A 24,487-nucleotide genomic window follows, 5' to 3' on the forward strand; every position below is an offset into this window, starting at 1 on the left:
GCTGAGGCTCTATTTACTCACGTCTTCCGGCATTACGGGGTACCGAGGATATAGTGTCCGATCGAGGCCCCAGTTTACCTCCAGGGTCTGGAGAGCCTTTATGGAACGGTTGGGGGTCTCGGTGAGCCAACTCGGGTTACCACCCGGAGAGTAATGGGCAGGTCGAACGAGTCAACCAGGATGTGGGTAGGTTTCTGAGGTCATATTGTCAGGGCCGGGCCGGAGGAGTGGGCAGATATGTGCCCTGGGCCGAGATGGCACAGAACTCTCTCCGCCACTCCTCCAGGAGACTAACCCCTTTCCAGGTGTGTTAGGTACCAGCCGAGTTCTGGCACCTTGGCATGAGAGCCAGATCGAGGCCCCTGCTGTGGATGAGTGGGTGCGAGCGCTGGAGGAGACGTGGAACGCTGCACACGCCCATCTGCAGCGAGCCATCCGTCGACAGAAGACGAGCGCCGACCTACACCGCAGTGAGGGGCCAGTGTACGCACCTGGAGATCGAGTCTGGCTCTCAACCAGAAACCTGCCCCTCCGCCTGCCCTGCCGGAAGCTGGGTCGGCGGTTTGTGGGGCCTTTTAAAGTCCTGGAGGAGATTGAACGAGGTGTGTTACAGGTTACAACTGCCCATTGATTACAAGAATATTAACCCCTCGTTCCATGTGTCTCTCCTCAGGCCGGTGGTTAGCTGGTCCACTCCAGGACTTTGAGATTGAGGAGACTCCTCCGCCCCGTTGGACATCGAGGGGCTCCGCGACACTGTTCGGACCATCCTGGATTCGAGACGCCGGATGGGGGGTCTCCAATATCTCGTGGAGTGGGAGGGGGTACGGTCTTGAGGGAGCGGTGCTGGGTGCCGAGGAGGGACATTCTGGATCCGTCCCTGCTGACCGACTCCACGTGGTCATCCTACGCGCCCTGCTCCGCGTCCTCCGGGTCGTCCCGAGGCCGGGGGCGGCGCACGGCTGGAGCCGCGCGCAAGGGGGTACTGTCACGGTTTCGGCCGAGGCGGCCCCTCCTCCTTGTTCGGGGCAGGTTTCGGCGGTCGTGTCTCCGGAGTACTAGCTGCCACCGCTCTATGTTTCTTGTTTGATTGGTTTTGTCTGTTTGTCACACCTGTTTTGTGTTATGTCTTAATTAGCACCCTATTTAGTTTCCTTGTTGTTAGTTAGGTGTTGTGTGTAATTGTTCCATGTCGTGTTGCTGCGCTACTTGTATTTTGGTGCGCTATTGTGTGCTTTCCTCCTTGTTTGTTGTTTAGGAGTAGATTACGCACTTATTTACTGCGCCCGTTTGTATACGCCTGTGTGCGCTTTTTCTCGCCTCCGGGCTGGTTGTGGATATTCATTGTGAATTCTACTAAAGTATTTTTGTTGGACTTTACTTCTGCCTCCTGCGCCTGATTCCACACCACACCTACCATAGCAACCCTTGACACCACCCTTTGCCTTGATGACAGCTTTGCACACTCTTGGCATTCTCTCAACCAGCTTCATGAGGTAGTCACCTGGAATGCATTTAATTAACAGGTGTGCCTTCTTAAAAGTTAATTTGTGGAATTTCTTTCCTTCTTAATGCGTTTGAGCCAATCAGTTGTGTTGTGACAAGGTAGGGGTGGTATACAGAAGATAGCCCTATTTGGTAAAAGACCAAGTCCATATTATGGCAAGAACAGCTCAAACAAGCAAAGAGAAACGACAGTCCATCATTACTTTAAGACGTTTCTCTTTGCTTATTTGAGCTGTTCTTGCCATAATATGCTTAACACTTTTTTGGTTATTATATGATCCATATGTGTTATTTAATAGTTTTGATAGCTTCACTATTATTCTACAATGTAGAAAATACACTGCTCAAAAAAATAAAGGGAACACTTAAACAACACAATGTAACTCCAAGTCAATCACACTTCTGTGAAATCAAACTGCCCACTTAGGAAGCAACACTGATTGACAATAGATTTCACATGCTGTTGTGCAAATGGAATAGACAACAGGTGGACATTTTAGGCAATTAGCAAGACACCCCCAATAAAGAAGTGGTTCTGCAGGTGGTGACCACAGACCACTTCTCAGTTCCTATGCTTCCTGGCTGATGTTTTGGTCACTTTTGAATGCTGGCGGTGCTTTCACTCTAGTGGTAGCATGAGACGGAGTCTACAACCCACACAAGTGGCTCAGGTAGTGCAGCTCATCCAGGATGGCACATCAATGCGAGCTGTGGCAAGAAGGTTTGCTGTGTCTGTCAGCGTAGTGTCCAGAGCATGGAGGCGCTACCAGGAGACAGGCCAGTACATCAGGAGATGTGGAGGAGGCCGTAGGAGGGCAACAACCCAGCAGCAGGACCGCTACCTCCGCCTTTGTGCAAGGAGGAGCAGGAGGAGCACTGCCAGAGCCCTGCAAAATGACCTCCAGCAGGCCACAAATGTGCATGTGTCTGCTCAAACGGACAGAAACAGACTCCATGACGGTGGGGGAATGAGGGCCCGACGTCCACAGGTGGGGGTTGTGCTTACAGCTCAACACCGTGCAGGACGTTTGGCATTTGCCAGAGAACACCAAGATTGGCAAATTCGCCACTGGCGCCCTGTGCTCTTCACAGATGAAAGCAGGTTCACACTGAGCACATGTGACAGACGTGACAGAGTCTGGAGACGCCGTGGAGAACGTTCTGCTGCCTGCAACATCCTCCAGCATGACCGGTTTGGCGGTGGGTCAGTCATGGTGTGGGGTGGCATTCCTTTGGGGGGCCGCACAGCCCTCCATGTGCTCGCCAGAGGTAGCCTGACTGCCATTAGGTACCGAGATGAGATCCTCAGACCCCTTGTGAGACCATATGCTGGTGCGGTTGGCCCTGGGTTCCTCCTAATGCAAGACAATGCTAGACCTTATGTGGCTGGAGTGTGTCAGCAGTTCCTGCAAGAGGAAGGCATTGATGCTATGGACTGGCCCGCCCGTTCCCCAGACCTGAATCCAATTGAGCACATCTGGGACAGCATGTCTCGCTCCATCCACCAACGCCACGTTGCACCACAGACTGTCCAGGAGTTGGCGGATGCTTTAGTCCAGGTCTGGGAGGAGATCCCTCAGGAGACCATCCGCCACCTCATCAGGAGCATGCCCAGGCGTTGTAGGGAGGTCATACAGGCACGTGGAGGCCACACACACTACTGAGCCTCATTTTGACTTGTTTTAAGGACATTACATCAAAGTTGGATCAGCTTGTAGTGTGGTTTTCCACTTTAATTTTGAGGGTGACTCCAAATCCAGACCTCCATGGGTTGATAAATTTGATTTCCATTGATAATTTTTGTGTGATTTTGTTGTCAGCACATTCAACTATGTAAAGAAAAAAGTATTTAATAAGATTATTTCATTCATTCAGATCTAGGATGTGTTGTTTAAGTGTTCCCTTAATTTTTTTGAGCAGTGTAGTACAAATAAAGAAAGACCCTTGAATGAGTAGGTGTTCTAAAACTTTTGACCGGTAGTGTACATACACACGAAAAATCAAATCATAAAAAAATTAATATGGAGTTGGCCCCTCCTTTGCTGCTATAACATCCTCAACTCTTCTGGGAAGGCTTTCCGCTAGATGTTGGAACATTGCTGCGGGTACTTGCTTCCAATCAGCCACAAGAGCATTAGTGAGATCGGGCACTGATGTTGGGCAATTACGCTTGGCTCACAGTCTGCGTTACAACTCATCCCAAAGGTGTTTGATGGGGTCGAGGTCAGGGCTCTGTGCAGGCCAGTCAAGTTCTTCCACACCGATCTAAAACAATTATATTGTATGGACCTCATGCTGAAACAGGAAAGGGCCTTTACCAAACTGTTGCCTCAAAGTTGGAAGCACAGAATCATCTAGAATGTCATTGTATTCTGTAGCATTAAGATTTTCCTTCACTGGAACTAAGGGGCCCGAACCATGAAAAACAGCCCCAGACCATTATTACTCCTCCACCAGACTTTACAGTGGGCACTATGCATTCGGGCAGGTAGCATTCTCCTGGCATCCACCAAACCCAGATTTGTCCTGCCAGAAGGTGAAGCATGAAAGATCACTCCAGAGAACGCGTTTCCAATGCTCCAGAGTTCAATGGTGGCGAGCTTTACACCACTCCAGCCAACACTTGGCATTGCGCATGATGATCTTAGGCTTTTGTGCGGCTGCTCGGCCATGAAAACCGATTTCATGAAGCTCCCGACAAACAGTTATTGTGCTGACGTTGCTTCCAGAGGCAGTTAAGAACTCGGTAGAGAGTGTTGCAACCGAGGACAGACAATTTTTACACACTATGCGCTTCAGCACTCGGTGGTCCCGTTCTGTGAGATTGTGTGGCCTACCACTTTGCGGCTGAGCCGTTGTTGCTCCTAGACGTTTACACTTCACAACAGCACTTACAGTTGACCGGGGCAGCTTTAGCAGGGCAGAAATTTGACCAACTGACTTGTTGGGAAGGTTCACAGGGAACTCCAAGCAGCAGCTTCATACAATTTGGCAGACATAGAGAACTGATTCTGTATACTTGTTGTTGGGGTGGGATTGGCGTAGGGTGTGGGGGGTCCGTGGGTGGCTAGTGATCATTGTATTGGATTCCTCATGTCTTACTCATTGTTAAGAATAATGATGGTCCAAATCAGATGTTGGGTACTATATTTATTGAAGATTATATAGATTCTATAAATAAAAAATTGCCAATTTGAGTGTAATCAATTAGTTTAATTTCTCAGAGATCAAATAATATTTCAACAAAATAACGTTTCAGGAATGCTAATCGTATCTGTTTCTGACTACAAAAACAATTTCAGAACAATCTGAGATGGTGGGTGTCATGGCTGAAATGACATGGAATGACCCTTGGGTAAGCTGATCCTACAGTAGATTGGATCCTAGATCTGGGCAACTGGCTCCAGGAGGGGAGCTGGGTCTGAGAATGTGGGTTGGGGTCTTATCTGATCTCTGTTTTGGTTGATCCCATCCATGTCACATCAGATTACGACCACATGACCTGTGGTGGGATCTAGTAATGATGTAACACCATCTTTATATAGAGACAGACGTCTTTAGTTATTAATAAAGCACGTCAAAACAATATGTCGCCATATTGTCTCTGTCCGTGGGTCTCTTCTCATCAGCAGAAAAAGGGGTAGAACGTGGCGGTTTGATACGGATCAGAACGGATTACTGATCAGACAGCTGCAGACTGTAAAGCTTTCCCTCTCTCCCTCTCTCCCTCTCTCCCTCTCTCCCTCTCTCTTCCTCTCTCCTCTCTCCCTCTCTCCCTCTCTCCCTCAGTCACATTTACAGACCTGACAGGGAGGGGATTGGAGGGGAGTGAAAGAAAAGGCTTGTGAATGGAGGAGGAGTGGGGTGTTGGGGGGTCCGTGGGTGGCTAGTGATCATTCTATTGGATTCCTCATGTCTTACTCATTGTTAGGAAGAATGATGGTGCAAATCAGATGTTAGGTACTGCATTTATTGAAGATTATATGAATCCTATAACTTAAAATGGGCATTAATTTCTCAGAGATCAAATTATATTTCAGCAAAATGTCAGGAATGCTAATCTTATCTGTATCTAACTACAGAAATGATTTCAGCACAATCTGAGATGGTGGGTGTGGAAATCCTCTTTCTTGTGCTTTATGAGGTGGAATGACTCCTTCCTTAAATCATTACCTTAATTATTAAAAGGGGAAAACACAAAACGGAACTTCGATCAGCGTCAACAGGAACTTTCAGCCTCCAACTCCTCCCTCCCTCGCTCCCTACTCCACCTCCCCACCCCACTTCTCCAATCACCTCCTCTATCCCACACCACCTTGCTCCCAGCAGGGCTGTGTGTCAGAGTCCTCCTCTGCTATCCCAGTGCTACCCCAGTGCCACAGACGTTGTTAAGCAGGTATCCCTCATTAACTACCAGATAGAATATCCACCGTTCTGCTCTGAGCCTCGCCTTAATATAGTACTTTCATTAGACACTAGTGTTATGGCACACACACACACGCATGGCACACACACACGCACGGCACACACACACGCACACACAGATGTTTATACGCCCATGCAATCAGGATTTAGAATAGGTTTCAGAATATCAGACACTGATTGACAGACACAGACAGAGAATAGCAAATGAAATTCTCAAAGACAGCAACATCGTGTCCATCTAAAAATTTGGTCAAAGTCTTCTACAGTGTATATGACTGGGAGAAACACGTCTGTCGTTCTGTCTATGTGTATGTCTGTCGGTCTCTGAGCAGCTATACCGGCACACGGTCAACAATCTCTCCTCAGCCACACTCACGTTGTCACCACTGATCTGTCATTAGTCGTCATGGCAACACAGCAGGGAGACACCAAAAAGGAGGATAGACAAAAGCTGTATACCTTCAAAGAATGAGTGTAGTAGTAGTAGTAGTAGTAGTAGTATAGTAGTACTAGTAGTAGTAGTACCAGTAGTAGTAGTAGTAGTAGTAGTAGTAGTAGTAGTAGTAGTAGTAGTAGTAGTAGTAGTATAGGACCTGCTATTCACTTTATATGGAAAATAGGTCTACTTCTATGACAGGAAGGGGAGAATGAGAGAGTGAGTAGACCTCTGTCCATACAGACAGATCTGTTTCCACGATGACAGACAGACAGACAGACAGGAAACAGCACATAACATCAATGTAGACCTGCTATAAACACCAGGCAGGACATAACATCAATGTAGACCTTTTTGAAGATGGCGCCAACAGACATGGCAGCTCTGCTTCTAGCTCCTAAGCAACTTTGCAGTATTTTGTTTTTTTGTGTGTTTTTCTTACATTATTAGCCCAGAAAGTTATTTGTGTTTTTACAGACAGCCGGAAATAACTGTGGTAAATCACCAGCATTCTGACCAGAAATACAACTTTCCCGAATTGCATCCTTTGTTCTTAACCCTGAAAGGCAATTGAACTTATCCCAGATACTGCTCCAAGACGCCACCGGCGGAGAAGAGGTATTCGGAGTGGACTTCTAGTCTGACTCAGGAGGCGTGCACACCATCCACTGCTTCCGAGTATATTACTTGCTAATGTTCAGTTCCTGGACAATAAAGTAGACAAGCTCAGGGCGAGGACCTCCTTCCAGAGAGACATCAGGGACTGTAACATACTTTGTTTCACGGAATCATGGCTCTCTCCAGAAATACTGTCCCCGTCCATACAGCCAGCTGGGTTCTCAGGGAAGAAGAAAGGCGGTGGTGTATGTTTCATGATTAACTACTCATGGTGTGATTGTGATAACGTACAGGAACTCAAGTCCTTTTGTTTACCCGACTTAGAATATCTCACAATCAAATACCGACCGTATTACCTCCCAAGATAATTATCTTTGGTTATAGTCACAGCCGTGTATATTCCCCCTCAAGCCGACACCATGACGGCCCTCAAGGAACTACACTGGACTTGTGCAAACTGGAAACCACATATCCTGAGGCCGCATTTATTACAGCTGGGGACTTTAACAAAGCAAATTTGAGGAAAACGCTACCGAAGTTCTATCAACACATTGCCTGTAGTACTCGCACTTCAAAAACTCTCGACCATTGTTACTCTCCCTTCCGGGATGGCTACAGGGCCCTTCCCTGCCCTCCCTTCGGCAAATCAGATCACGACTCCATTCTGCTCCTCCCTTCCTATAGGCAGAAACTCAAACAGGAAGTACCTGTGCTAAGGTCTATTCAATGCTGGTCTGACCAATCGGAATCCATGCTTCAAGATGGTTTTGATCACGAGGACTGGGATATGTTCCGGGTTGCCTCTGAGAATAACATTGACATATCCATGGACAACGTGACTGAGTTCATCAGAAAGTGTATAGGGGATGTTGTTCCCACTGTGACTATTAAAACCTACCCAAACCAAAAACCATGGATAGATGGCAGCATTCGCGCAAAACTGAAAGCACGAACTACCGCATTTAACGACGGCAAGGTGACTGGGAATATGGTTGAATACAAACAGTGCAGTTATGCCCTTCATAAGGCAATCAAACAGGCAAAACGTCAGTACGGAGACAAAGTGGAGTTGCAATTCAACGGCTCAAACACCAGACGTATGTAGCAGGGGCTCCAGATAATCACAGATTATAAAGGGAAAACCAACCACGTCGTGGACACCGACGTCTTGCTCCCGTACAAGCTAAACACCTTCTTCGCCCGCTTAGAGGATAACACAGTCCCACCGACGCGGACCTCGCCCAAGGACTGTGGGCTCTCATTCTCCGTCGCCGACGTGAGTAAGACATTTAAGCATGTTAACCCTTACAAGGCTGCCCGCCCAGACGGCATCCCAAGCCGTGTCCTCAGAGCATGCACAGACCAGCTGGCTGGAGTGTTTACGGACATATTCAATCTCTCCCTATCCCAGTCTGCTGTCCCCACTTGCGTCAAGATGTCCACCATTGTTGATCGCCCCGTAGCACTCACTTCTGTCATCATGAAGTGCTTTGAGAGGCTAATTAAGGATCATATCACCTCCACCTTACCTGAAACCCTAGACCCACTTCAATTTGCATACCGCCCCAATAGATCCACAGAAGATGCAATCACTATCGCACTGCACACTGCCCTCTCCCATCTGGACAAGAGGAATACATTTTTTTTTTTTTCATAGGAATACCTATGTAACAATGCTGTTCATTGACTACAGCTCAGCGTTCAATACCATAGTACCCTCCAAGGTCATCATTAAGCTCGGGGCCCTAGGTCTGAGCCCCGCCCTGTGCAACTGGGTCCTGGACTTCCTGACGGGCCGCCCCCAGGTGGTGAAGGTAGGCAACAACACCTCCATTACCCTGATCCTCAACATAGGGGCCCCACAAAGGTGCGTGCACAGCCCCCTCCTAACTCCCTGTTCACCCATGACTGTGTGGCCAAGCACGCCTCCAACTCAATCATCAAGTTGCAGACGACAACAGTAGTAGGCCTGATTACCAACAATGACGAGACTGCCTACAGGAGGTGAGGGCCCTGGCGGAGTGGTGCCAGGAAAATAATCTCTCCCTCAACGTCAACAGAACAAAGAAGCTGATTGTGGACTTCAGGAGACAGCAGAGGGAGCATGCCCCCATCCACATCGACGGGACTGCAGTGGAGAAGGTGAAAAGCATCAAGTTCCTCGGCGTACACATCACTGACAATCTGAAATGGTCCACCCACACAGACAGTGTGGTGAGGAAGGTGCAGCAGCGCCTCTTCCACCTCAGGAGGCTGAAGAAATTCGGCTTGACCCCTAAGACCCTCAAACTTTTACAGATGCACAATTGAGAGCATCCTGTCGGGCTGTATCACCGCCTGGTATGGCAACTGCACCGCCCGCAACCGCAGGGCTCTCCAGAGAGTGGTGCGGTCTGCCAAACGCATCACTGCCTGCCCTCCAGGACACCTACAGCACCCAATGTCACAGGAAGGCCAAAAAGATCATCAAGAACAACAACCACCCGAGCCACGGCCTGTTCACCCTGCTATCATCCAGAAGGCAAGGTCAGTACAGGTGCATCAAAGCTGGGACCGAGAGACTGAAAAACAGCTTCTATCTCAAGGCCATCAGACTGTTAAATAGCCATCACAAGCCGGCTACCACCCAGTTACTCAACCGTGCACCTTAGAGGCTGCTGCCCTATATACATAGACATGGAATCACTGGTCACTTTAATAATGGAACACTATTCATTTTAATAATGTTTACATACTGTTTTTCTCATTTCATATGTAATTTATATACTGTATTTTAGTCAATGCCACTCCGACATTGCTCTTCCTAATATTTATACATTTCTTAATTCTATTCTTTTACTTTTAGATTTGTGTGTATTGTTGTGAATTGTTAGATATTTCTGCACTGTTGGAGCTGGGAACACAAGCATTTCGCTACACCCGCAATAACATCTGCTAAATATGTGTATGTGACCAATTAAATGTGATTAGATGTTTTATTTGACCAGCTATAAACACCAGGCAGGACATAACATCAATGTAGACCTGCTATAAAAACCAGGCATGACATAAACTGCAAAAAGAGGCCAACATCTACTTTAAGAAAATGGAAGTGTAGATTAATAAGACAACACTTATTCCCACACAGACCTGCTCTCTCTGTCTCTCTGTCTGTCTCTCTCCGTCCCTCCGTCTCTCCCCCTCCATCTCTCTCTCTCACACAGAGACAAGGGGGCGAGAGAGATGAAGGGAGGGAGGGAGTGGTAGAGAAATAGTGTGAGAGGGACAGAGCTATGATTAAAGCTCAGAGTTCATCATCATGTTTAAAAAATAATCTGCCCCAACACACACACACACACACGCCCAGCCCCAGTCAACAGCAGGCTGGCAATATACCACTTCTATTATTACCAGCCTACAAAACAACATGCTACAGGAGGGAGTGGACCGAACAGCCCACACACACACACACAACACACACACATTCAAAAAGAGGCCTATGACACACAGCGTTACACACACTAAGCGACATCTACTCAAACAATCACTTTCACACACCGTCAAGCATCCATTCCCACCACCGTCAAGCATCCATTCCCACCACCGTCAAGCATCCATTCCCACCACCGTCAAGCATCCATTCCCACCACCGTCAAGCATCCATTCCCACCACCGGCTCAGTTGAAACCATAAACCAGTTATATAAGGTTGGAACCACGTGGGGTTGTTTAACAGAAGAAAAAAAACAAGAAGAGGCTATAGTTGAGACAGTTTTTCTGGAAATAAACATAATTAGCAATACATTCTCTTACGGTTTTCCTTCTGTAGCAGTCTGGAGGGAGAGATTTATGCACATACACACACGCAGAGACTTTCCACTCATACAGTACCTTGCAAAAGTATTCATCCCCCTTGACATTTTTCCTATTTTGTTGCATTACAACCTGTAATTTAATTATATTTTTATTTGCATTTCATGAAATGGACATACACAAAATAGTCAAAATTGGTGAAGTGGACTGAAAAAAATAACTTGTATCAAAAAATTCTAAAAAATTAATAACGGAAAAGTGGTGCGTGCATATGTATTCACCCCTTTTGCTATGAAGCCCCTAAATAAGATCTGGTGCAACCAATTACCTTCAGAAGTCACATAATTAGTTAAATAAAGTCTCACATGATCTGTCACATGACCTCAGTATATATACACCTGTTCTGAAAGGCCCCAGAGTCTACAACACCACTAAGCAAGGGGCACCACCAAGCAAGCGGCACCATGAAGACCAAGGAGCTCTCCAAACAGGTCAGGGACAAAGTTGTGGAGAAGTACAGATCAGGGGTGGGTTATAAAAAAAGATCTGACATTTTGAACATCCCACGGAGCACCATTAAATCCATTATTAAAAATTGGAAAGAATATGGCACCACAACAAACCTGCCAAGAGAGGGATGCCCACCAAAACTCACAGACCAGGCAAGGAGGGCATTAATCAGAGAGGCAACAAAGAGACCAAATATAACCCTGAAGGAGCTGCAAAGCTCCACAGCGGAGATTGGAGTATCTGTCCATAGGACCACTTTAAGCCGTACACTCCACAGAGCTGGGCTTTACGGAAGAGTCGCCAGAAAAAAAGCCATTGCTAACCAAGAAAAAAAATAAGCAAACACGTTTGGTGTTCGCCAAAAGGCATGTGGGAGACTCCCCAAACATATGGAAGAAGGTGCTCTGGTCAAATTTAGCTTTTTGGCCATCAAGGAAAACCCTACGTCTGGCGCACACCCAACACCTCTCATCACCCGAGAACACCATCCCCACAGTGAAGCATTGTGGTGGCAGCATCATGCTGTGGGGATGTTTTTTCATTGGCAGGGACTGGGAAACTGGTCAGAATTGAAGGAATGATGGATACCGCTAAATACAGGGATATTCTTGAGGGAAACCTGTTTCAGTCTTCCAGAGATTTGAGACTGGGACGGAGGTTCACCTTCCAGCAGGACAATGACCCTAAGCATACTGCTAAAGCAACACTTGAGTGGCCATTAAACCCCTACAACTCATCCAGAATGCCGCAGCCCGTCTGGTGTTCAACCTTCCCAAGTTCTCTCACGTCACCCCGCTCCTCCGCACACTCCACTGGATTCCAGTTGAAGCTCGCATCTGCTACAAGACCATGGTGCTTGCCTACGGAGCTGTGAGGGGAACGGCACCTCCGTACCTTCAGGCTCTGATCAGTCCCTACACCCAAACGAGGGCACTGCGTTCATCCACCTCTGCGGAAGCATAGTTCCCGCTCAGCCCAGTCAAAACTGTTCGCTGCTCTGGCACCCCAATGGTGGAACAAGCTCCCTCACGACGCCAGGACAGCGGAGTCACTCACCACCTTCCGGAGACATTTGAAACCCCACCTCTTTAAGGAATACCTGGGTAGGATAAAGTAATTCTTTTAAAAAAACAAAAAAAACATTGTAAAGTGGTTATCCCACTGGCTATAAGGTGAATGCACCAATTTGTAAGTCGCTCTGGATAAGAGCGTCTGCTAAATGACGTAAATGTAAATGTAAATGTTAAGGGGAAACATTTAAAATGTGTTGGAATGGCCTAGTCAAAGCCCAGACCTCAATCCAATTGAGAATCTGTGGTATGACTTAAAGATTGCTGTACACCAGCGGAACCCATCCAACTTGAAGGAGCTAGAGCAGTTTTGCCTTGAAGAATGGGCAAAAATCCCAGTGGCTAGATGTGCCAAGCTTATAGAGACATACCCCAACAGACTTGAAGCTGTAATTGCTGCAAAAGGTGGCTCTACAAAGGTGAATAGTTATGCACGCTCAAGTTAAGTTTTTTTGTCTTATTTCTTGTTTGTTTCACAATAAAACATATGTTGCATCTTCAAAGTGGTAGGCATGTTGTGTAAATCAAATGATACAAACCCCAAAGAAATTCATTTTAATTCCAGGTTGTAAGGCAACAAAATAGAAAAAATGCCAAGGGGGGTGAATACTTTCGCAAGCCACTGTAGCTAATGTTATCTCAGGTATTCGCAGGACAGAGTTAGGGTGCCCGCATGGGAGAGTTAAAATTAACAAACATGTTTACAAAAATAACACACAGTGCATCAGTGGCGTGTTTTCACGGATGCCAAGGGAAGCCAGGCGTCCCCAAAAAATTGACCAAGAAAAAAGTTTAACACAAAATAATGTTTAAAAAATGTGCCATTCAGCGTTCAGCTAAACTGAGCGAGTTCAACTGTGAATGGTCCTGGAGCTAAAGTTGTCCCTTTCTTAAATTAGCCATGGATGGAAATAAGGATTTGGACTTGTGGCTTTAGTTAATTATCCGTACTGGCCAATGATTATAACGGCGATTCTGATCCAACCATTAATTCATACATTGTTGTGCCCCTGGCATGAGAGGATGGAAGTTCAATATGTAGCTAGATGGAGGCTAATGTTAACTAGCTAATGGAAGTTAGACTAGCGAGCAAGCATTTTAGCCAGGTAGCCTAGGACAACAAAAAATAAAAGCGTGTACTGTACGACAGAGTGATAGACCGTTTCGTCAACATAAAAGAGAGGACGATGGCATTGGCGTTTCTCTAAAAGTAGGGTGAGTCAATATGTTTTTCTACTTGCATGAACGTGCACACACACACAGAGAAATCAGAACTATGGACAGCCACATCATATTTAGCTTACGTTGATTGGACTAAATTGTTTTTGGTATCTGTTAGTTGTCACTGTATTAGACTAAGCAGAGGTGATTTGATGATGTTGAAATGTTGAAGTTGAAATGGTCCTGGAATAGTGGAGGCAGCTCCTGTTTTCTTTGCGACTTGCGGTAACTCTCTGTGGTTCTAAATAAATTGTTGTTTAGTGGTCCGAAAATGTCGGAAACATTAACTTGCTTGTCCATGCTGTAGGTCAAGGTAACTGTCTGTTACTGTACATGCAATATGCTTTGTGGACAGAGGTTGCTATCCGGTTTTGTGATAAAAACAAAAAGGTGTGGTTGAATTTATTCTGCCACTGTGTCTTCTTATTGTTTCGGCCTTTAGGCCTTATACAGTTAAAGTCGGAAGTGTGTATATATATATATATATATATATATATATATATATAGTGTTGAAGTCGGAAGTTTACATACACCTTAGCCAAATATATTTAAACTCAGTTTTTCACAATTCCTGACATTTAATCCTAGTAAAAATGCCCTGTCTTAGGTCAGTTAGGATCACCACTTTATTTTAAGAATGTGAAATGTCAGAATAATAGTAAAGAAATGATTTATTTCAGCTTTTATTTATTTTATCACATTCCCAGTGGGTCAGAAGTTTACATACACTCAATTAGTATTTGGTAGAATTGCCATTAAATTGTTTATCTTGGGTCAAACGTTTCGGTTAACCTTCCACATGCTTCCCACAATAAGTTGGGTGAATTTTGGCCCATTCCTAATGACAGAGCTGGTGTAACTGAGTCAGGTTTGTAGGATCGATTTGCACCAAATTACGTTCATCTCTAGGAGACAGAACGTGTCTCCTTCCTGAGCGGTATGACGGCTGCGTGGTCCCATGGTGTTTATACTTGCGTATTATTGTTTGTACAGATGAACATGGTACCTTCAGGTGTTTGGAAATTCATCCCAAGGATGAACCAGACTTGTGGAGGTCTACCATTTTTTTTCTGAGGTCTTGGCTGATTTCTTTTGATTTTTCCAATGCAAGCAAAGAGGCACTGAGTTTGACGTAAGGCCTTGAAATACATCCACAGGTACACCTCCAATTGACTCAAATTATGTCAATTAGCCTATCAGAAGCATCTAAAGCAGGGGTGTCAAACGTCCGGCCCGTGGGCCGGATCAGGCCCGCAAGCGGGTTTAATCCGGCCCGCGAGATGATTAAAATAAATAAATAAATAAATTTAGTAAAGTATAAAAATGCGCTGCAATTTTTCAATAAAATAAACTGCTGTTCCAATTGCGTCCACTGGATGGCGCAATAGCAATTGTGTTAAGCAAGCAAACTGTTTATACCGGGGCAGAGCAAGTAGGTCAAGCACGTGCAGCCAATGAGCTACTTTGTTTTGCCCGCGATATTTATTACGGCTTCTACTTTTAACATTATGTGCTTTGGCGCCCTCATTGCCCCAATATGTCTCTGTCAAAAAAGAGAAAAGTGGACGCAGAGTGCAGAGTGTTCCAAGAAAAATGGTCATCCTATTTATTCACGGAATTGAATGGGAAAGCTGTATGTTTGGTGTGTTCAGAGCATGTTGCAGTGCTGAAACAATATAACCTTCGTCGCCACTATGTGAGTCTTCATGTCGACAAATATGACAACTTTCAAGGACAGCGGAGATGAGAGAAGGTGAATGAACTGTTGGCGGGTCTGAAGAAACAGCAGTCTGTGTTTACTCACAGCCGAGACATCAGTGACGCTGCAGTGAAAGCTAGCTACCTCATTGCTAATGAAATCGCAGTGGCTTCAAAACCATTTAGTGAGGGTGAATTTGTAAAAACATGCATGATGAAGGCAGCGGAGATTGTGTGCCCTGAAAAGCGGCAGGCTTTTTGCAAATATCAGCCTGACAAGAAACACAGTTGCAGACAGGATTTCCGATCTTTCAGTGGATTTGGACAGCCAGTTGAAGCAAAAAGTAAAGTCATTTATTGCGTTTTCGGTTGCAATTGATGAAAGCACGGACATTACAGATGTTGCACAACTGGCCATTTTCATCCAGCGGAGTTGATGACACATTGACCGTCACCGAGGAGTTCGTGGAGTTGGTGCCGATGACAGATACAACGACAGCAGCTGATATTTTTACCGCACTCGTCGGGCGCGCTGGACAGGGTCGGAGTGGACTGGTCCCGCGCTGTCACCCTGGCTACAGATGGTGCGCCCTCAATGATCGGGGAAAAAAGCAGGCGTTGTGACAAAGTTCAGAGAGAAAGTGCAATCTGCAAATGGAGGATGTGATTTTTTGACTTTTCACTGTATTTTGCACCAGGAGGCTTTGTGTTGCAAGTCATTAAAGATGGATAACGTCATGAAGGTGGTCATCCAAACTGTTTATTTCATCCGATCCAGAAGCCTGAATCACCGTCAGTTTGACAGCCTTCTCAGAGAGAAAGACCACATATATGGCCTGCCATACCACACTGAGGTAAGATGGTTAAGCCGAGGTGCTGTGCTGAGGCGTTTCTTTGATTTACGAGAAGAAATTGAACAGTTCATGGAAGAAAAGGGCAAACCAGTGTTAGAATTTCATTCCGCAGAATGGATGCAGGACCTTGCATTTATGGTGGATGTTACAGAGCACCTGAATAACTTGAACAAACAGCTGCAAGGGCGCAACAAAGTTGTCACGCAGTATTATGACAGCATACGTTCTTTCAAGTTGAAGCTGTCATTGTGGGAGACGCAACTTGCCGGTGGTGATGCAGCTCACTTCCCCTGTCTGAAAAATGTGTCGCGACCCAACATGTGGCAGACATGAAGCGGTTCAAAGATAAAATAACGGGACTGTTACGGGAGTTTGAGCAACGCCTTTCAGCTTTATGTTTATATGTTTTTATGTTGATGTGCTATTGTTTTTAATTGATTTTATTTTATTTGTATATTTAACCTATTCTTGACTCTGTGGTTCTTGCACTTGTTTGGGGAACAGGATTTCATTATTTTTATCTACATTTCTGCCTGAGAAATGACACCCTGATATAGTTCTGTGATCTGTGAAACAGTTCTGTTAATCACTGAGGCATTGTGTGTTTGTGTGTTCTTTTTCTTTAGAATTTTCAAATAAACTTGACGTGTTTTATGATTAATAGTGATGTTGTGCTTGTACTATTTTGGACACACTGTCCTCAGGCTCCAGCTTTATGTTGTATGTTGATCGTATTAAAACAAAGAAAACAATCTGAAGTTGTTGTTTTTAAGTTATATATACCATGATTTTTCCGGTCCGGCCCACTTGGGAATAGATTTTCCTCCATGTGGCCCCTGAGCTAAAATGAGTTTGACACCCCTGATCTAAAGCCATGACATACTTTTCTGGAATTTTCCAAGCTGTTTAAAGGCACAGTCAACTTAGTGTATGTAAACGTCTGACCCACTGGAATTGTGATACAGTGAATTATAAGTGAAATAATCTGTCTGTAAACAATTGTTTGAAAAATGACTTGTGTCATGCGCAAAGTAGATTCACAAAACTATAGTTTGTTAACAAGAAATTTGTGGAGTGGTTGAGAAACGAGTTTTAATGACTCCAACCTAAGTGTATGTAAACTTCTGACTTCAACTGTATATCACGGTCACAAAGCATATGAACTGACAGTTATAGAGCAAACAACGCAATTATCACAACACATAGGTTGTAATATGGCTTCCCCAGTGATTTTACCCACGCACCGCTACTGCAGTGCACTGAACACACAGTCATGTGATGATATGATAAAATGCTGCTTTGATATCCGTGTGAATTTGCTAAGAGACACATCCAGCTGGATGCTCCACACCCCTAGGATAAGATACAGGATTCCCAGGAGCACCTTAGATGGGCAGTGGCAGTAGCTGAGCACATAAGTCAATAATAACACTAAAACAACATGAAGAAGTCATCAAGACATAGTAAACACCTCTAGCCCTGCAGTCTCTCTGGTTCACCTTTCAACACCTGTCTGGAGTGCATACCTACAGCCTAGAAGAACAAGCTGATATAGGAAAGAGTGGATGGACGGATGGATGGATGGCCACTTCAACTTAATGTTGCCATGGTGATGCAGAGATTAAATGGGGAGGGAGGGAGAGTGAGGGATGAGATGTGATCTCTCAGTGGCCTCCTCTACTCCTCTCACTAATGCATCTGATTTCCCCTGACATTACACCCAGCAGGGCATCAGTCAGGCTCCTATCTACACACACAGTAGCGCCAGGAGGACCACGGTTGCCTCCTCTTCCTGTAGATCACTACAACCTAACAGGTTGTCAGAGAGTGAGTCAGAACCCGAGAAAGGCAGACAGAGAACGTATACACATCCTACAAGACAATCGATTAGAGAGTCCCGGTGCAGGCAGGTTTAAATAAAGATCGTACTCTACGTTCAGAGAGCCAGAGAGAAATGCCAGCTGTTACCCTCTCTCATTAGGACCACAGCTAGTCGGAACCCTTTTCCCCATAATGCACCACATACTGCTTCACTGTCTGATTACTATTTTAATATTTTATCAACAGAACCATTTCCTGCTCTGCTTTCAGTGTGTCTTTCATTGTTGATCTCTCCGTTTCTCCTCTCAATGCAATTCAATTCAATTCAATTCAAAGGGCTTTATTGGTATGGGAAACATATGTTTACATTGCCAAAGCAAGTGAAATAGATAATAAACAAATGTGAAATAAACAATAAAAAATGTACAGTAAACAGCACAATCACAAGTTTCAAAGGAATAGACACATTTCAAATGTCATATTATGGCTCTGTACAGTGTTATAATGATGTGTAAATAGTTAAAGTACAAAAGGGAAAATAAATAAACATAAATATGGGTTGTATTTACAATGGTGTTTGTTCTTCACTGGTTGCCCTTTTCTTGTGGCGACGGGTCACAAATCTTGCTGCTGTGATGGCACACTGTGGTATTTCACCCAATACATACGTGAGTTTATCAAAAGTGGATTTGTTTTGGAATTCTTTGTGGGTCTGTGTAATCTGAGGGAAATATGTGTCTCTAATATGGTCATACATTTGGCAGGAAGTTAGGAAGTGCAGCTCAGTTTCCACCTCATTTTGTGGGCAGTGTGCACGTAGCCTGTTTCCTTTTGAGAGCCAGGTCTGCCTACTGCAGCCTCTCTCAATAGCAAGGCCATGCTCACTGAGTCTGTACATAGTCAAAGCTTTCCTTAATGTTGGGTCAGTCACAGTGGTCAGGTATTCTGCCACTGTGTACTCTCTGTTTAGGGACAAATAGCATTCCAGTTTGCTCAGTTTTTTTGTTTGTTCTTTCCAATGTGTCAAGTAATTCTCTTTTTGTTTTCTCATGATTTGGTTGGGTCTAGTTGTGTTGTTGTTGTTGTTGTCCTGGGGCTGTGTGGGGTCTGTTTGTGTTTGTGAACAGAGCCCCAGGACAAGCTTACTTAGGGGACTCTTCTCCAAGTTCATCTCTCTGTAGGTGATGTGTCAAATAATCTCTCTCTCTCTCAATTGGCCACTTTCTCTTTCTGTATCAATCTTAATCTCGCTCCCTTTTATTTTTACATTTACGTTTACGTCATTTAGCAGATGCTCTTATCCAGAGCGACTTACATTATTTATTTATTTTTTCATACCCCCTGTGGGAATCGAACCCACAACCCTGGCGTTGCAAACGCCATGCTCTATCAACTGAGCTACATCCCTGCCGGCCATTCCCTCCCCTACCCTGGACGACGCTGGGCCAATTGCGCGCTGCCCCATGGGTCTCCCGGTCACGGCCGGCTACGACAGAGCCTGGATTCGAACCAGGATCTCTAGTGGCACAGCTAGCACTGCGATGCAGTGCCTTAGACCACTGCGCCACTCAGGAGATTTGGTCTCTTTGATAACACTTACTAATAACTGTCAATCATAAGCCATTATAAATGCTTTTACCCTCTTTTCCATGTCTCACTGTGTGTGTGTGTGTGTGTGTGTGTGTTGTGAGAGAGCGAGAGAAATTGCTTGCAGGGTTTCTTTCTTGCCCTGCACCAACACACCTGATTGAAAATAAAGTGCAGTTTGTGTTGTTGCTGGCCTCTGGGAATGAAATAGGAACAACCTTTACAGCATGTTCTTTACAGCACAATACATGGGCCAGCCAAGTTGATCTATATTCCTATTCCACACACTCTTCCAATGCATCTGTCTGGACCTTTCTGGCACATTCGACATTCAGCTCGAAAACAAAGTAGGCTACCGGAGCCTGGCTGGAGCTCGTAAATGGACAGCCGTTTAGCTGTGACAAACCTTTGATCACATGTTTGTCATCAAACATTAACAAACCCCCGACTCAAACAACCGGAAAAATGGCCTACAAAACCAACATTGTTACAATGTAACGAATATGTAACATAAAGCCAGTTACTGGAATGCAACGCAAACATACTGGCGTTTATCGATCCGCTACTTACGTATCTACTGATGAGATTCCGTAGCACGCTAAAATCCATCCTTTCGACAGCTCCCCAGCGGCTATTCTTTACTGTCCACTTTCCAGTCTCCTTGGATATTTACCAACGCTACCTAATGTTCATCTCTGCTCCAGCATCCATCGCTCACGAACGCTCTGTCTCTCCATCTATATGAGCGTGAGAAAGCAGTGGTCTTTCAGTCGGCTGTTTAGATTTTTATGTCATCCTTTCATGTTCGCGGTTTGGACAGCCATGCAACTGAGAAATGTGACGGTACTGCTATCCTTGCTTCATAGTTTCCGGAATGTCCCTTTTCACAACGAATAAACGTTTGTAAAACGGATCATTGCAAGGGCTTTTGAAGAGCTTATTTTCACCTCTTCCCTTGGTGTTTGTTCCAAGAGTGCGTTTCACTTCTTTTCCTTCTAGAAATATCCTATCATATCAGTCTTTCCCTCCAGTCCCGCTGTCTTTTCGCTCTGTTATGGTTCTTCCATCTGGAGGGAGAAAATGCGAAAGGTTCATTTGTCCATACGTCAGAATGCTACGCTGCGCCAGCGTATTGCAATTGTTCTCACCAAGCACAGCCTGGACTCATAGACCAGACGTAACATAGTAGACATAACAACAAATCAATTCAAAGTTTATTTGTCACATGCGCTGAATACAACAGGTGTAGACCTTACAGTGAATGCAAATGCAAATAGTCAATGTAAATAGTCTGGGTAGCCATTTGATTAGATGTTCAGGAGTCTTATGGCTTGGGGGTAGAAGCTGTTTAGAAGCATCTTGGACCTAGACTTGGGGCTCCGGTTACCGCTTGCCGTGCGGTAGCAGAGAGAACAGTCTATGACTAGGGTGGCTGTAGTCTTTGACAATTTGTTGTCCTGGCACCACACGACCAGGTCTCTGACCTCCTCCCTATAGGCTGTCTCGTCATTGTCGGTGATCAGGCCTACCACTCTTGTGTCATCGGCAAACTTAATGATGTTGTTGGAGTCATGCCTGGCCATGCAGTCATGAGTGAACAGGGAGTACAGGAGGGGACTGAGCACGCACCCCTGAGTGGCCCCCGTGTTGAGGATCAGCGTGGCGGATGTGTTGTTACCTACCCTTACCACCTGGGGGCGGCCTGTCAGGAAGTCCAGGATCCAGTTGCAGAGCAAGGTGTTTAGTCCCAGGTTCCTTAGCTTAGTGATGAGCTTTGAGGGCACTATGGTGTTGAACGCTGAGCTGTAGTCAATGAATAACATTCTCACGTAGGTGTTCTTTTTGTCCAGGTGGGAAAGGGGAGTGTGGAGTGCAATAGAGATTGCATCATTTGTGGATCTGTTGGGGCGGTATGCAAATTGGAGTGGGTCTAGGGTTTCTGGGATAATGGTGTTGATGTGAGCCATGGCCAGCCTTTCAAAGCACTTCATGGCTACAGATGTGAGTGCTACGGGTTTGTAATCATTTAGGCAGGTTACCTTAGTGTTCTTGGGCACAGGGACTATGGTGGTCTGCTTGAAACATGTTGGTATTACAGACTCAAACAGGGAGAGGTTGAAAATGTCAGTGAAGACTATTTCAGAGACATATTCAGAGACAGCCCCAAAACATCACTGCTCTAGAGGAGATCTGCATGGAGGAATGGGCCAAAATACCAGCAACAGTGTGTGAAAACCTTGTGAAGACTTACAGAAAACGTTTGACCTGTGTCATTGCCAACAAAGGGTATATAACGAAAGTATTGAGAAACTTTGTTATTGACCAAATACTTATTTTCCACCATAATTTGCAAATAAATTCATTAAAAATCCTACAATGTGATTTTCTGGAGAAAAAAAATCTCAATTTGTCTGTCATAGTTGACGTGTACCTATGATGAAAATTACAGGCCTCTCTCATCTTTTTAAGTGGGAGAACTTGCACAATTGGTGGCTGACTAAATACTTTTTTTCCCCACTGTATATTCAGGGTAATTTCCAATACCATATTTACAATATGCAGGTATACTGGAGTGATTGAGGTAGATACAGTGCCTTCGGAGTATATTCAGACCACTTGACTTTTCACACATTTTGTTACGTTACAGCCTTATTCTAAAACAAGGATATTCAGAGACTTGTCCCGAAGCCACTCCTGTGTTGTCTTGGCTGTGTGCTTAGGGTTGTTGTCCTGTTGGAAGGTGAAACGTCACCCCAGTCTGAGGTCATGAGCGCTCTCGAGCAGGTTTTCATCATGGATCTCTCTGTACTTTGCTCCGTTCATCTTTGCCTCGATCCTGATTAGTCTCCCAGTCCCTGCCGCTGAAAAACATCCCCACAGCACGATGCTGCCACCGCCATGCTTCACCGTAGGGATGGTGCCAGGTTTCCTCCAGACGTGACACTTGGCATTCAGGCCAAAGAGTTCAATCTTGTTTCTCATTGTCTGAGAGTGTTTAGGTGCCTTTTGGCAAACTCCAAGTGGGCTGTCATGTGCCTTTTACTGAGGAGTGGCTTCCGTCTGGCCACTCTACCATAAAGGCCTGATTGGTGGAGTGCTGCAGAGATGGTTGTCCTTCTGGAAGGTTCTCCCATCTCCACAGAGGAACTCTGGAGCTCTGTCAGAGTGACCATTGGGTTCTTGGTCACCTCCCTGACCAAGGCCCTTCTCCCCCGATTTCTCAGTTTGGCAAGGCGGCCAGCTCTAGCAAGAGTCTTGGTGGTTCCAAACTTCTTCCATTTAAGAATGATGGATGCCACTGTGTTCTTCAATGCTGCAGACATTTTTTGGTACCTTTCCACAGATCTGTGCCTCGACACAATCCTCTCTCGGAGCTCTACGGTCAATTCCTTCGACCTCATGGCTTGGCTTTTTCTCTGACATGCACTGTCAACCGTGGGACCTTATATAGACAGGTGTGTGCCTTTCCAAATCATGTCCAATCAATTGAATTTACCACAGGTGGACTCCAATCAAGTTGTAGAAACATCTCAAGGATGATCAATGGAAACAGGATCCACTTGAGCTCAATTTCGAGTAGCAAAGGGTCTGAATACTTATGTAAATAAGGTATTTCAGTTTTTTATTTGTAATAAATTAGCAAACATTTCTAAAAACCTGTTTTCGCTTTGCCATTATGAGGTATTGTTTGTAGATTGCTGAGGGGAAAAAATTATGTAATACACTGCTCAAAAAAATAAAGGGAACACTTAAACAACACAATGTAACTCCAAGTCAATCACACTTCTGTCAAATCAAACTGTCCACTTAGGAAGCAACACTGATTGACAATACATTTCACATGCTGTTGTGCAAATGGAATAGACAACAGGTGTAAATTATAGGCAATTAGCAAGACACCCCCAATAAAGAAGTGGTTCTGCAGGTGGTGACCACAGACCACTTCTCAGTTCCTATTCTTCCTGGCTGATGTTTTGGTCACTTTTGAATGCTGACGATGCTTTCACTCTAGTGGTAGCATGAGACGGAGTCTACAACCCACACAAGTGGCTCAGGTAGTGCAGCTCATCCAGGATGGCACATCAATGCGAGCTGTGGCAAGAAGGTTTGCTGTGTCTGTCAGCGTAGTATCCAGAGCATGGAGGCGCTACCAGGAGACAGGCCAGTACATCAGGAGACATGGAGGAGGCCGTAGGAGGGCAACAACCCAGCAGCAGGACCGCTACCTCCGCCTTTGTGCAAGGAGGAGCAGGAGGAGCACTGCCAGAGCCCTGCAAAATGACCTCCAGCAGGCCACAAATGTGCATGTGTCTGCTCAAACGGTCAGAAACAGACTCCATGAGGGTGGTATGAGGGCCCAACGTCCAAAGGTGGGGGTTGTGCTTACAGCCCAACACCGTGCAGGACGTTTGGCATTTTCCAGAGAACACCAAGATTGGCAAATTCGCCACTGGCGCCCTGTGCTCTTCACAGATGAAAGCAGGTTCACACTGAGCACATGTGACAGACGTGACAGAGTCTGGAGACGCCGTGGAGAACGTTCTGCTGCCTGCAACATCCTCCAGCATGACCGGTTTGGCGGTTGGTCAGTCATGGTGTGGGGTGGCATTTCTTTGGGGGGCCGCACAGCCCTCCATGTGCTCGCCAGAGGTAGCCTGACTGCCATTAGGTACCGATATGAGATCCTCAGACCCCTTGTGAGACCATATGCTGGTGCGGTTGGCCCTGGGTTCATCCTAATGCAAGACAATGCTAGACCTCATGTGGCTGGAGTGTGTCAGCAGTTCCTGCAAGAGGAAGGCATTGATGCTATGGACTGGCCCGCCCGTTCCCCAGACCTGAATCCAATTGAGCACATCTGGGACATCATGTCTCGCTCCATCCACCAATGCCACGTTGCACCATCAATCAATCAATCAATCAATTTTATTTTATATAGCCCTTCTTACA

The 24,487-nt window shown here is 45.5% G+C and overlaps 1 protein-coding gene across 4 annotated transcripts in view; it reads right to left on the minus strand.

Moving 5' to 3' along the window:
- LOC121536533 (phospholipid-transporting ATPase IH-like) overlaps window positions 1-20,630 on the minus strand; it is an 86,462-nt gene extending 65,832 nt beyond the window's left edge. For all 4 annotated transcript variants that reach the window (XM_041843890.2, XM_045206717.1, XM_041843889.2 and 1 more), the window contains exon 1: window positions 20,108-20,630. In XM_041843890.2, the coding sequence (XP_041699824.2) occupies window positions 20,108-20,146 (39 nt within the window). In that variant the 5' untranslated portion in view covers window positions 20,147-20,630. The remainder of the gene's footprint in view (window positions 1-20,107) is intronic.
- Window positions 20,631-24,487: the final 3,857 nt, after the last annotated feature.

The sequence above is a fragment of the Coregonus clupeaformis genome, chromosome 23 (assembly GCF_020615455.1).
Source record: "Coregonus clupeaformis isolate EN_2021a chromosome 23, ASM2061545v1, whole genome shotgun sequence".
NCBI lineage: Eukaryota > Metazoa > Chordata > Actinopteri > Salmoniformes > Salmonidae > Coregonus > Coregonus clupeaformis.